A 14284-nucleotide genomic window follows, 5' to 3' on the forward strand; every position below is an offset into this window, starting at 1 on the left:
TCCTGCTTATCTCTGCTGTTTGGACAGAGAGGTTTAAAAAGCTGGATTTTCTGTCCCTGCAGAGTAAACACACAGAACCCGGCAGCACAAACTATTTCTGGCTTATCAGTGGAGGAATGCAGCAGCTGAGGCTTAGCGCAAGTGGGCCGTCAGGAAGGCCCTGAAGGGGCCCCCTCCCCACTCCGCGCTATTAGAAGTGTGAGAGCCCAGCAGGACTCAGAGGGGAGAGTTGGAGAAAAAGGCAGAAAAGGGAAAGAAAGAGGAAGAGAGAGAGTGAGAGAGGCTGAGCAGACCCTGATGGCTACAGATGAAGTTACAGGAGGGGCTCGCAAAGCTACGAAAAGCAAACTTTTTGAGTTTCTGGTCCATGGGGTGGTGAGTCGGGAAAGTTAGTGAGCTGGCTGGCTCTGAATAGAGGGATGAGTGGAAACTGGAGGCTCTGTGCTGGGCTGGATCGGCTCCTGCAGTGTGCTCCTGGGGCGCTGGTAACTGCCTTGCCAGGAGAGCACCGGGGTCTGTAAATGCCCCAGAATATGCACTGATTCATTGATAATAATAGGCTTGTGTCTGGGGGGATGTGTGCTGTGATTTTTGCTTTGATTCTCCATGAATGGTGAATAGCGTGCTTTTGAGCCTGATCATGGTGCAGAATCTGCACTGGATCTGACCCAAATGGGCTTGTAGGACACTTTGTTCTGTAATCAAACTTGTGTTTTGAAAAACAGTTCTGATGAAAGCCTGGTGAAGCCTTGTGGTACTGCCTCTGGGTCTTGTCTCCAGTCTTGGCTCTTGTGTATCCTCTGGCTACTTAACAGGTGACTTTCAGGGGCTTGAAGAGATTAGCTCTGCAGATCTGTAACAGTGTATGGGAACTCACCCAGGAGAGAATTTCAGGGTGCCATGCTTAATTGAAGCAATCCTTCAGGTCTTTACAAATTCTCAGGCTTTTGTTTAAGAATCGGGTCTTCGATCTCCATTTAAGGGGAAATGCTAACCCTGTTTTGCTGCCATTGGAAACGATGTTCTTTAAATGACTCTCTAGTGATTGAGAGCAGTCACCATTTATAACGTTTGGATTTCTTGTATTGATACACATTTAACAGAAATAAGACTGTTAAAGAGCCCCAAGGAATGCAGATATTGTTTGGATACTGATGGTCCTGAGTGTTTTCTGTCTTGAGGATTCTGGCACCTCCTGTGACACCTTTTTGAAGACATCAGGTGGAAGCTCTTGTGCAAAGGTCATAGGAATCTGCGGAGCTCACGGCAGGCTTCTAAATTGTCTCCGTAATTCAGGCTTACTCCAGATGTGTAGGATCTAGCGTGTGTCCTGCAGACCCTGGGTATGGTGGGACTTGCAAGGCTGAGGACATTTAGGTGGCATTCTGTGTTTGTGAGAACAGTGAACAGGTGATGTGGTGCCAGTGCACGGGAGCAGTCTGCGAGATTGGCAGGTGTACAGGGATGACTGCAGAGCAAGTGTGCAGGCCTGCAGCAGTGGTTTTGCTGTGGACACGTGGGTTCATTAAGGTAGTCTGGCTCAGGATGGCTATAGCTGGGCAGAACCATAGGCACATTGGGAGGGGTGGATATATGGGATGCTTTTGCCTTTTCCAAGGTTTCTGTTGGTATTTGCACACCAGTGGTCTTCCTTTTGGGATCAAGAAGAGTGGCAAAAATAGTTACGTGAATTTGCTTCTTCCACATCTAGATGGACTTAATGTGAAAACAGCATGCTAGTCTCTTAAGCATGGGAATTTTTAATTTATACCAGAATGAATATAGCAGAACTTACTTCCATTACTTATTTGAATACTAGAAAAGTCTGCCTTTTCAGTGCTGGGAGTTTTGCCACTAGTGGCATCTTAAATATCTGCATTTGCCTGGAATATCTGCATTTGTTTGTCATCTTCCCGCTACTTGTTAGTGAGGCTGGGGCTTCTTGTCTGTTATTCTGTTGCCTGAACACCTCATGTATGACTCTCTCTCCTCCATGATGATCTCCTTTAGTTCTGCTTTTGCTTGTTTCTTCTGTCCTTCAGTTTCTTCCTCATCTCAGGTTCATTTTGATCAAAATACAGGTTGGAGTAGTCAGTCTTCCGTTACTTAAAAAAGATTTTAAAAGTTATAATTTCATTTTACGTCTTCAGATCCTGTATCGTATGAAATAAGAAAATGTGCCATTACCCTGAGTTTGCATATTGTTGACTATTGAGTTTTATTACCATCCACAGTGTGTCAGCATCTGAATTAATTCCTTGAAAAATCAAGTTCCATAGCAAACTTCACTGGAATTCCATGGAGTCAGATGCTGCTTTAATTTCAGGGAAAAATCACCTCTTCAAATTACTTACTTTTTATTTTATCTACGATAACATTATTTGATTTGGTTATTGCAGGCTCCTTCCTCTCTCAAAAGAAAAAATACAGAGAGGTAAATAGAGGTAGAATGTTGCGAGAAAATGTTTTGCTAGGTGAACACTGAAATGAACAAGATGATTTTGCAGTATTTCCTAAGGGCAGTTAGCTTTTGGATTCACTTGATATTTCTGGAAACATATGTTCCTTTGCTAAGGTCACTTCGCCCTTTGCTCTTGTGCACTTGATCTTGCCTTTGTTCTTTCCCATATTGCGAGCTTAGAAGATGTCTTCTTCCTAGTTTGTCCCAGTCAGATGGGATCCTGAAAAAAAGCTGAAAGGTGAAGTCTCTTAATGGTTAAAATTCTCAAGTGCAATACTTCATTCTCCTCCTCCTTGAGTTCTTGATAGTTTGTTACACCTCTGGTTAGCAGTTCTTCTTTTAAAAAGGTTATATTTCTTTCCGTTATTTATTTTTACAATTCTTTTATTCCTGTTCCATTTCATCAGGCTCTTGCACATTGTTTTTGTGGGAAGAGAGAAATTCCCCCCACTCCCCCCCCACCCAAGGCTTCATCCTTTATTTTGTCCCTTTTTTAAAATTCATCTCTGCTCTATTTCTAGCACTTATATGGAGAAATGTGGCTTCAATCACCACATTTATGTTGATTTATCTCTTTATTGATGCATTTTCTACGGTCCAGTAGTACATTTCAGTCTATCTTTATGACATCTCCCTCTGGGTGTCCAGCTGTTGCCTTAAATTTTGTTGACCCAAACCAAGTTCTTAATCTTCTGACAGGTCATTTCTTTTCTCAGTTTCCTCTGTCCTCTAGACCCTGTCATAGATCTGCTGGCTGGATCCATTCAATGGATGTTACCTTTGTCTCCCTTTTTATTTTCCCCTTTTTTTCTTTTTCTTACTCAGACAGGTATTTCCCCTCAAGACAGGGCCTTGAGAAGGTCCATGATGCAGATCTTGTCAAAGCTCTTGTCCAGACATCTGTCCTCTTGTGACTTAATTGCAGCAGTCTTCTCTTTGGTGCCTTGTACCGTTGACCTTGCCTGTGTCATCTTCACACAAGAAGCTGCTGAGAGGTTTGTTTTCTTGTCCTCTTGTTCTGACCTTTTTAATCTGCTTCTGTGTCCTTTTTCTGTTCCTACTTTATCTTCCATCCAAAACCAATCTTCTTGCCTTTTATTCAGAAGATACACCTATAAAGGTCTATGTCCCTTTCTTAACTATCAAGTCATATCTGTATTTACAATATACTTGCTGTCAGTTCAAATCACCTTCTTCTTCCCATAATGATCTTGTACTTTGTCCTCTGTGCTGTGCTTAGGAAGCTTTTCCTGTTAATATAAGTCCTTATCCATATTTATTTTCTGCTAATATGTGGTTTTTTTCATAGTTCCTGCTAATCTCTACAGTTTAATATTAGTTGCACATCAAGACTGCTAATTTATACAAACCTATGTATCACTTATGTGACTCCTTTGCTTAACCTCAGTCTTTTTGTCTGGTTATCTGCCTCTCAAATCTGGTCATGGAGTTGTGGTAAGTACAGAAACTGTGTTATATGAAACAGCACTTAGTACAGTGGAAGAAGGGTCTCAAAGCATGCCATCATGGAAACAAATATTTAATATAGTGATAAATAACTCAGTGCCAACGTTAAAACAGACGAAAAGACAGGTCTGGTGCCCCAAAGATGTGTATGGACTGTCTAATAGATTTATCAGTGATTTGGAAAAGGGGATGAGCAATGAATTTCATAAATAAATTTTGCATCTCCTCATACATTGCTGGGTTTTAAGTGAACTGTAACCATTCAGGAGGAAGGCTTGGATGTCACTGGGAGCTAGCTGCCTAGTATGTAGCAGCAGCCACTGCTGCTAAGAAAGCAAGTAAACTGTTAGCCTGCTTAAGAAATGGGGCAGAGGATAATGCAGAAGCAATTGTGAATCTGTGGCGTATACTTACAAGAATATTTTTCTGATTTTGGTCATCTGCATGACTAAAAAGCAAAAGGAGGGGTAACTCAGAGGCAGTAGTAATGGGAGGCCTGTGAAGACTTCATCAATAAGAGAATTTTTTGCTTTTTTTAAATTTATAATATCTTAAGGGTGGAGACTGATTAGGAAAGTTGTAAATCTGTCACTGGAGGCTCTTAGGCACTGGTTAAAGAAGTAAACTTATATCAAAGATTATGGAGATACTGGTGATACTTCTTTGAGACAAGGAAGAACTAGATGACCTCAGGGACTCATATTTCAGTATATTATAAAAATTATATTTGTTTTATTAGAATGGGAAGAACTAAAAATGTTCTCCCCAAATTGAATGGTGATCTGTTTTAAGTGGATAAAAATGATTTTTGTTTCTTCCAGCCAGTCATCTGTTTGTAGATATCACTACTAGAAGTAGCAAGGTGAGGAGAATAGAAGCTTGAAAAAAAGTAGAATTTTGCTAATTAAAAATATCCCACTAATTTTTATATTATCACGGATATAAACATTATCTTGTCAGAGCATAAATCATCTAGAAGGGCTAGAAAAGAGCCTCGTGAACTGTCATTTTTGGGCAGTTCCACTTCCCTACCACAGGGCTGTCTGTGCGGCTCTGTGCTAGGACATGGTCAGGGAGCAGGTCCTGGAATGGAGTCACTGGTTTGCTGCATATGTATTCCCTGGTTTAGCCCAGTGTCTCCAGTTGCAGGGAGCAGCAGATGACTGCATGGAAGTGTAGGAACAAGGCAAAAACCTAGTGATGGTTCATCCCAACACTCTGTGCTTTGTAGCTCCTGAACTTTCTGACCCAAAGCTGCCCTCTACGTGTAGTACCTCTGTATGGATTTCATTTATGTAGGTTAGTCTGTTGATGTCTTCTTAACCCACATAAACTTTTCAGCTTTCACAGTGTTTTGTATTGGGAATTTTTGCAGCTTATTTTACATAAATAAGTACATGATCCTGCCAACTGCTGGCTGTTATCTAATCCTTGTAAGGGAAGAGACAGCAGGCTCTTGATCAGTCTCCTCTCTCCGTGCTCGTCATGGTGTTGCCGAGCGCTGTTGTTACCTCTCCCTTCCCAAAGCCATCCTTTCTGCAGAGTCAGGGGCTGCATTCTGGTCCTTCTCTGCAAAAAATCCATTCTATACGTTATATCATGGTTGTGGATGTGATCAGGTCTATTAAAACGAGCAAGCTGATGGATCTCAGAGATGGTATATAGGGTTTGTTAGTTTCAATTCCAAAGGCCTTTTTTTTTTTTTTTTTTCCCTTGGTTGCATCCAAGTGCTTTGTCTGAGGATTGGTGTCTGGTTATTCTGAGCTGTGAATGGACATGAATGAAACAGAAAGGTGGTCACTGAACTTCGTCTCAGGTTACAATTCACAGTTCACAGTTCTTCAAACATGATATTTTCTAAGTTAAACATTTTTTGATTGTCCTGAACATTATTTAAAAATGGGTGGAACCTGGATCACTTGAACTTTGATTCTGGGATGTTGGAGCTTTTGGGAAATGGAGGAAGATGAATGTGGGAGAGAAGCAAGAAGAATTGCAATACTGATGTTTCTGCTTCGTAAATCTGTAAAAGATTGATAGAGATTAAAAAAAAGGAAATCATGTGAGGTAATGTCTGTAGTTATAGCAGAGGAGAGATCCCATCTACAGCTTTTTTTCTTGTACTTCTAAGAGTCCATTTTGAAATGGCACATTCGGTTGGGAAACCATTTGTGCAGTGAGAAACCTGGTGCCATCGGATGGTATCAGTCTAGACTAAATTTCCCACTGTTCCAGATACTTCTTGTGACCCATTCTTACCTCCAGACAGCATCTGGCATCTCCTCTTGCTTGTGTTTATGCCTTACAGAAATCAGTAGCTGCTGTAATGCCTTGACACGATATGTTGTCTAGGTAAGGTAGCTTCTATTTTTACTTAAGAAAATCTGCTGTTTGTATACTTGGTAATTGTTGTTCTCAAAATTTGTCAGTTTCTCTGCTAACAAGAAGCCTGTGGCTGTTCCCTGCATGCCTCAGAGTCCTCCTGTATGGTGCTGGGATGGATAGAGCCTGTGTCTTTCAGAACAGGAAATTGCTGTACGTGCAGCTTAATGTTATATTGCATTGCAGTGACTCCTCGCGCTCTGTTTAGTCCCTTTCTGAGGCTCTTGTAGGTGTGTTTGCTTTTCTTTCCTCGACACTTTCTTTTCCTTTTACCTGTCAGTTCTCCAGGTTATTTTCCTCTACCTGGTATGTCCAGACAGGAACCCTCCTTTTTTCTGATTCAGCATTTTGGCTACTATGTTGTTGATGTCCCCTGAGAAAGGACTCCGCAGCAGAAATCCATAGCAGAGCACCGCTCCAATGTTGTCTCATTTCTGCCATTAGACAGGAGAAATTCACTGGAAGAATGACAAAGAGGAAGAGGAAGGAGGCAGTCCTCTGATGTGACAGGAGGCTCAGGCAAGAAGGGAGGTTTTGGGGAAGATAGTAGAAAAGCCATATAGGTGACTTGGGAAACTGGGCAGTGGGAGGTAGTGACAGGGACTTGGCAGCTGTTGCTGGGGAGGTGGTGTGCTTGTGCTCTGACAGTGAGCTCCGTTTGGAAGGCTGTACCGGGGCAGTGATGGCCTGTGTGCAGGAATGCAGGCCATCGGCAGAATTCTGAGGGACCAGTGTGCATACGTGAAGGTTTGGTTGTATGCCTTTCTCTGTGTCCCATAGTGCTTGGCCTTGCCTAGCTGCTCTGCAGGCAGCTCTGCTCTACTCTTTGCTTCATCTTCTCAGAGCTGTGAGAGTGGTCCCTTCAGCTGGGGACATGCTGTGATCTTCCTCATTTCCTATGGCCCACAGGGGTTTTGCCCTCTGCCCAGTGAAGTGTTTGTAGTAGCGCAGAGTAATACTTGTGTATGGGATCAATGGTGGAAAAAAGGGGATAGGTCTGTGGGTACGAACAGAGTTGGGTTAGGTAGAGGGGTTTACGGTGGGCCATGTCCCAGGAAGGAGGATGTGTCGGTGCTGTTTTGCACTGCAGCTTTCACCGTGGATGGTACCTGTTCAGGACAGATTCCATCCCCTCGAGGAAGAGGGGTGACACGGGTCCTAAACCATAGACAGGTGCATCTCCCAAGATCTCTTTCAAAAGACATAATGGTATTGTAATACTCTTTAGTCTCAGCACCTTTTTTTTTTTTTAATGTCAGTATTGTGAAAATTTCAATGTGTTATCTGTCACTGTCTTGTCTGGGACGTGTGTTTGAGAGCAAAATAAGCTTTTCGATAAGGTAAGTTACTGCTTGTGTGTTCTCCTTTTATAAAAATTTAGAGAAAGCATTTCTATATCCTGGTCTTCCGGTGGGCTTGCAGCAGGGAGATGGCAGTTGTGTAGTGAGTAATATTTTATCTGTGGGTGATATTGGAGATAGGAACATGAGAAGGGAGGGGAAGGAATGAGGCGGGGCAAGGAGTGAGACTGAATATACTTTTGCTAGAGCTGTTTCCTTTTTCTGAGTTTTGTCCTTTTTCTATGTTTCTCTATTTTGATGTTTAACAAAGGGAACTGGAGGAAGTTCAAAGATGTCAGACTTAGATCGAGAGTAGATTCGGCTTGGTGACCTTGTTCTCCAAGCCTTAAGGTGTCCTTTATGGAAGCAGAAGGGTGGACTTGCAGTCTGATCCTTGTGGCCAGTCTCCAGGAGGGATGAACGTGAGTTGGCTGTGCCCAGGATCTTGTCTCTGAATGACTGTCAAATGTCCCTGGCTGATTGACAGGCAACAGCAGGTCAAATGGTCTGCTCTTTGCTGGAAGAATGCCACAATGTGTAGGTTGTCAGACAACAGAGATCTTAAGTACAAGTTCAAGTGAGAAGCATTTTCTGGGCCATTTATTTCTACTGACTCTGCCTGGGTCAGAGGGTGGGGGTGAGTATGTGGGAACGGAGGGAGCTGCTGTGTTCCAGCAGTTTTCATAGCTCCCTGTTTATGGGAGAAGATATTTCCAGCTCCGCACAAAGCCTCAGTTTTGCCTTTTGCTGCCTCCTGCTGCTTCTCTGCACGATGGCTGTACCCACAATCTGTTTCCTCCATGAATATTTGCTGAATTCACCTGCTTGGCTTCGTGTGCCGGTCCCTCTCCTACCTCAGCCCTCTTCCTCTGTCCATACCAATTATAGCCATTGGTTCTTCGGTGATCATTCATTCCCCTTCTTTCTTTCTCCAGTTTCCCTCATGTGTACAAGCGCAAGGAGGAACTAAGACTTGTGATGGTCAGGGAGGACACTGAACTGAGGCTTCAGGGACTACAGTGGATTTGGGTGGTTAACTTGGAGATGCAGGTCCAAATTATATTTAGAAGTATATATTATTATAATTATATATTTAGAAATTATAAAAGTATGAGATAAAGATGAAATAAACTTTTTAATTTTTTTGTTTTATTTCTTAATGGTACAAAACCCATTTTCTTCCCATCCCCCAATGGACTGTTGTGCATACTCTCTGGGGTGCATGCATCTCACTTTGGAGACCACTGGTGTACTTCTCCCAAGTACTTTCTCAGTCTTTAACTGTTGGTAACTCGGAGAAGTTTCTGAGCCAAATATGTTTCCCATGTCGATAGCACCCCTTTGGAAAGGGGTTCCACAGACTGACTGCCTGTTGTGTGGCAAACGACCCTCTTTTGGTTGTCTGTGAGCCTGACCCCTCCTGGCCTCCTCTGATGGCCATAGTCGGTGTTCAGAAGGGGCGGTGAACAGTTAATCCCCAACTGCCCTCTCCAGGCCACGGGGGATTTTGCAGAGCTTTAGCAAATGCCCCCTTAGATTACTTTCGATCACCACTTTCCAGATGGAAAATTGTAGGATATTTACTTTTATTTATGTGGACGCAGTTCTGTTTTTTAATCATTTCCGTGCCATTCTTTTTACTTTTTTCAGGTGTACTCTGCCGTTACTGAGCTGCAGGAACCAGAACTGCACACAGCATTTGGCAAACCATGGACAGTGGCACAGTGATGTTCTCTGTTCCCTTCCTTGTCATTTGTTTTGTTTAATGGCTTTTTTTGACCTCTAGTAAGCAGTGAACTGATTTTTTTTTTCCTGGTACTGTGTTTAAACTCCAAGATCTTGCTTCTGTTGGGCAACAGTCAGCTGTGAGCCCATTGCTTTATATGTGATGACTGGGTTGGTTTTTGCTGTGTAATTCACTTCAATATGCATTGAAATCCATTTTGTCTTCCTTTTAAGTGTTCATTCTGTCTTTTAAAGTCCTTCTGCAGTTCTCTGAAGCTGGCCTTCATCCTTGCCAGCTTGAATAACTTAGTGTTACCAACAAACTTTTTCACTTCCTTGCTTTTTTTTTACTCTCTCCCCCCCTGCCCCGTCTGCCTATGAATATGCTGAAAAGCATGAGTCCCAGCAAAATTCTGCATGTGCTTTCCTTTTATTTTCAGAACCAATTACTTTTACCTCATTTCTATTCTTTAACCAATTATTTATCCATAATGCCTCTTAGTTTCTTTAAAAGACTTTGTAGACGGACTTTCAAAAGGCTTTCGTGTATGATTATTTTTATTCACATACTGGTTCAGATACCTATAGAATGTGTGTGTATTTCTCTGTATTTTCACATATACATAGGCATATAATAACATCTTGATAATTCTTAGAAGGAAACTAAGCTCTTCTCTCTGTTTTAAATTGCATTTTACAGGTGGTAATTATTTTACTGGTGTTTTTCCTTGATGGCTATAAACTTTTAGGATTTAGAAATGAGTTTACTGTGTCTTGTACAGCATTAAGCTTGTGATTTGACCCAAAGTGTCTCTCCAGAGCACGCTGAAGTCAACATAAATGTCAGGACATTAGAATGCCTACAGGGGCTGCTGAGAAACTACCACATTGCTTTTTAAAAAAAAGAATTTTTTTGTTTTAGAGACTTGATCAGAGGCATGACCTTTTCTTAAAGGATTCTTGTCGCTTTATGAACTTACACTGCTCTCTGGTGTAGGTGAAGGAGAGGGCTCTTAATGGAAAATGTTTTATCATCGTGTTTTCATGGTTCAGCTTTGCTTGTTACAGTCGCCCTACTGATCAAAGCAGCCTGCTAGTCAGTGCAAAATCTGAAGCACTGTAGATGTGAGCTTGCTTGCGGCTTTGATTAGCATGTGAGCTGCACTGATTTGAACTGCGTGCAGCTGCTGTGGAGCTTTTTCTTTGGTCTGAAGGTAGAGCTTTCTGCTGTAAGCTGGCCTGGATATGTTACTGACCAGTGAGCGTTTTCCCAAGCCTAATATTTTTCATCCCTGTTTCCTGTCTACTTTATCACTGAATTCCTCTTTACGGTGTCCAGGAAATACCAGTCCAGAGCTCGTGTGCTCTGTGTTGCTGCTTAGTGCTTATCAGGATGCTCAAAATGGGGAACTTGCTGGAGCTGGTGTCTTTGCAGCTGAGGAACCAGGGACCAAACTGGCTCTTCTTTCTGTTTTGGTTCTTCTTTAGCGTCCTGGGATGCCATCAGGAGCTCGAATGCCCCATCAGGGGGCTCCCATGGGTCCCCCAGGTGCCCCATATGTTGGAAGCCCTTCAGTGCGACCCGGGATGCCCCAGACTGTGATGGAAACAACAAGAAAACGTGCTGCACCACAGCAGGTCCAGCAGCAGCAAGTGCAGCAGCAAGTGCAACAACAGCAGCAAGCCACTCAGAACCGAACTAGGAGGTGAGTATTCTGGAAAGAAAACATGGGAGGACAGTTTGAGGAAGAAAACACATAATCTTTTTAGCAATAGGTAAGACCTTTAAGATCAAATGAGGCAGAACAGAAGATTTATATATTGTTGGTTTCGTAAAGCAGGAAAAACATTGGTAAAATTTACTCTTTACTTTGTTTGTAAATAATCTTGAACAAACTGACCTTTACTAATGTCTGGTTTTGCAGTTAGAATGCTTTAACCTCACAGGTTTATTGGGCTATAAATCTGGCTGTTATATCTAGCCTTTAAAGTTAATGAACAATTCCCTTCTAATACAGTACAATTATTGTATTACTTGTTATATGTTCTGTATAGTTTCGCTGACTTCTCACTGGCTAACAAAATGGTTTGTAAATGAGACAAGTGGAAAAAATTTTTTGGTTGGTCATGTGAATACCTGTACTACAGTCACTCAGGAGAGTAGTCATAAAACTTGCAATTGCCACAGGCGTTCCTGCATCTAAAGTAAAGAGATGTGCATAGGAAATAATTTCATAGAATTAGAGGGATTTTTTAAAAGGAACTTTCTTTTTTAAGTATACCCACTTTTTACAGTGCTGAATGCATTCTCTCTTAAGTAACAGTTCAGTAATTTCTTTTTGCAACTTATTAGACTTCAGCAGTCTTGAGTTCTAAGTGTGAGCCAGTTCCTGATAAATATGTAGAGTGCAGTCATCTAAATGGTCTGCCTTTTGCAAAATTATGGTAGGTGTGTATATGGATTCAGCCAGCGTTCTGGTGGTGTCATCGTATCTAGTTGCAGGTAAAACATTACTCTTTAAGCTCAGTGCTTCAGGAGCCCTGCTCTGTCCAGGTTATATGCCTTGGATCAGCAAGCCAGACTTGGGAATGCTTATATCTGGGATGCATCTGGAAAGGACATCAATCCTGAGAGTATTAATACATTACAATTGAATAAGATTGAATACAGAAGGAATGTGTGTGAGTGCAGCACGTGAGCACGAGAGATGCATGTGCTTCATGGAGGCCTTGCCCAGCACTAAGCCAAAATGCACATTCCACAGCACCTCCCAGGAGGTGCTCCAGGAAACTGCACAAAATAATGCCTAGCCCTCCAATATACAGCGTAGATATAACCTGAAAAATTGCCGCTGCTAGATAATTGACGTAAACTTCAGTCACTAACTAGTTTCCAGGGTTCATTGAAGAGAAATATTTTCTGAAAGTTGATGGCCTAACTCACAGAAGGAAGCAGTTCCCCTTCCCCAGTTCTTAACTTCAATGCTTCAGGTTTGGAACCCAGCAGTAATCTGTCCCGTAGTGGGTCCAGCTCACACCGGTGCTTCCTAGATACTCAGGAAAGTTTCTCTGTTTCTTCTGCCTTGCCTTCCCTCCAGATAATGTGTTGAATGTTCTCGTCTCGTTAATTTCCACCTCCCTGCCATTTCCCATTGGAATTTTTCTGATTTTTCAGGCAAACTTTTCTGGCACCTTGGGTCCACTTCTGGGAGTAATTGAGTTCTATGTTTTGTGCCACAAACAGGCCAAGACGCTGTAGTTGTCCTTTCTTGGCAGGTTTGGTGGAGATAAAAATCTCACTTCTGTAATAGACTCTTGGAGAACTGGTTGAGACCCAAGTTGTTGGGGGTTTTTGGTTTGTTTGTTACTTGCTCTTTAATTGCAAGCCTTTGGAGTTGTTGCAGGTGCATGCATGCATGTCCCATGTCCCTTTGGGAGGATGGACCTTGCTCAGGCATGACTTCCAGATTATGTGAAGTGTTTCAGTGCAGATTTGATTTAGTGAGCTGTGGAAGGTGTTGGAGGTTCACACCATGTGACATTCCAATCCCATTATTCCTACACTGTATTATAAAGGGACATTGTTCACCTATGAAGTTGAGTGTGACTGTGTGGATAAATTTTCTGCCCCGAGGAAGGATATAGTTTGCACCTCTGGGCTTGGCTTATATGGGGATGGGGAAGAATCCAAGAATCTGGTATTTCAGGCTAGGCTTATTAGCAAACGTGGGATGGGAGTATGCCACATGGATGTGTGTGGAAACAGCTTTTGCGCGGACATGGCTGATGACAGAGTTCCTGTGTGAAAGCAGTAAGGAGGGGCACCCTTGTGACATGGCAGAACGTCAACAGGCGTTTCGCTTTCTCCCATTTGTCTGTCACAGATGGAGTGGTTCATCTGCTGCTTCAGAAAGGCCTCAGAAATTCCAGAGGTGAAGAATAAGGCCTGAATTCCCTCTTGGCCCTGTTAGAGAAAACTAGGTGACAGGTTTGGTGGGCATAAACGGTTCTTAGAGTCTGAAGAATTCCAGAGACAGTGTGTTTGGCAGTCTTGCTGGTAGTACCGTTTTGTAGGCACATAGATATTTGTGTGTAGGTACACAAACACAAGTATGTTTTTAAAAGCATAGGTATATAAAGGAGCTGATGTATGGGTATGCACACATTATGTATATTCACTGCAGGCACACATATATCTTCCCACATGTGTGTTTATAAAGGTGAACAAATACGGAAACGCAAGCCCACTTAGCTTTGTATATTGCTCATGCAAATATGTTACAATAAAACAAGTGTATATACGTAGGGAAGGGTGGCTATATATGTGTGTTTTCATGCATCATATGAAATACACATATATCTGTGTGTTTTCATCAGCACTCAGTTTTGGGCATGAATGAATGAACGCATGTCATCTGTTTGAACAAGTTCACATTCTGCTTACAGGCACTCAACCACTTACATGTGCATATGCATAGGTTTATGTCTGCACACTTCCACACGTGCTCACTGTCTTCCTACATGCTTTTTCTGTATCTCTAGACAGCTTGTGCACATGCACTTGCATACATTGCCGCCCTGCACCGTAGAAGATGCTGTGATCAAAGAACTTGCACACTTCTTTCCAAGATGCATAACAGACAGCCTTGATTTGTTCTTAGCTAACTACCTCCCCAGGCTGCTGAGAGAAGGGGTCCTAGGTCCTGGGCATGGGTGAGACCCTTTTGCTGATGCTTGCACAGCTGTGCACCAGCATGTGGAGATGTCAGGATAATTTAGCAGGTGGCCTCGTTACTCCTAGATCTGTCACCATGGTAACGTGTTTTTTTCTTTAAAAAATGTACAGTGCCAAGAGGAGGAAGATGGCTGACAAAATTCTCCCTCAGAGGGTGAGTCGCTTTCATTTCCT

General features: G+C 42.5%; 1 protein-coding gene across 1 annotated transcript in view; it reads left to right on the forward strand.

Annotated features, from left to right (window-relative positions):
* The first annotated feature begins 297 nt into the window (after window positions 1-297).
* SMARCD3 (SWI/SNF related BAF chromatin remodeling complex subunit D3) overlaps window positions 298-14284 on the forward strand; it is a 55058-nt gene continuing 41071 nt past the window's right edge. The window contains exons 1-3 of the mRNA XM_010168400.1: window positions 298-375; window positions 10864-11081; window positions 14222-14264. Coding sequence (XP_010166702.1) covers window positions 298-375; window positions 10864-11081; window positions 14222-14264 — 339 coding nt within the window. The remainder of the gene's footprint in view (window positions 376-10863; window positions 11082-14221; window positions 14265-14284) is intronic.

This window comes from Antrostomus carolinensis, unplaced genomic scaffold (assembly GCF_000700745.2).
Source record: "Antrostomus carolinensis isolate BGI_N321 unplaced genomic scaffold, ASM70074v2 scaffold5180, whole genome shotgun sequence".
NCBI lineage: Eukaryota > Metazoa > Chordata > Aves > Caprimulgiformes > Caprimulgidae > Antrostomus > Antrostomus carolinensis.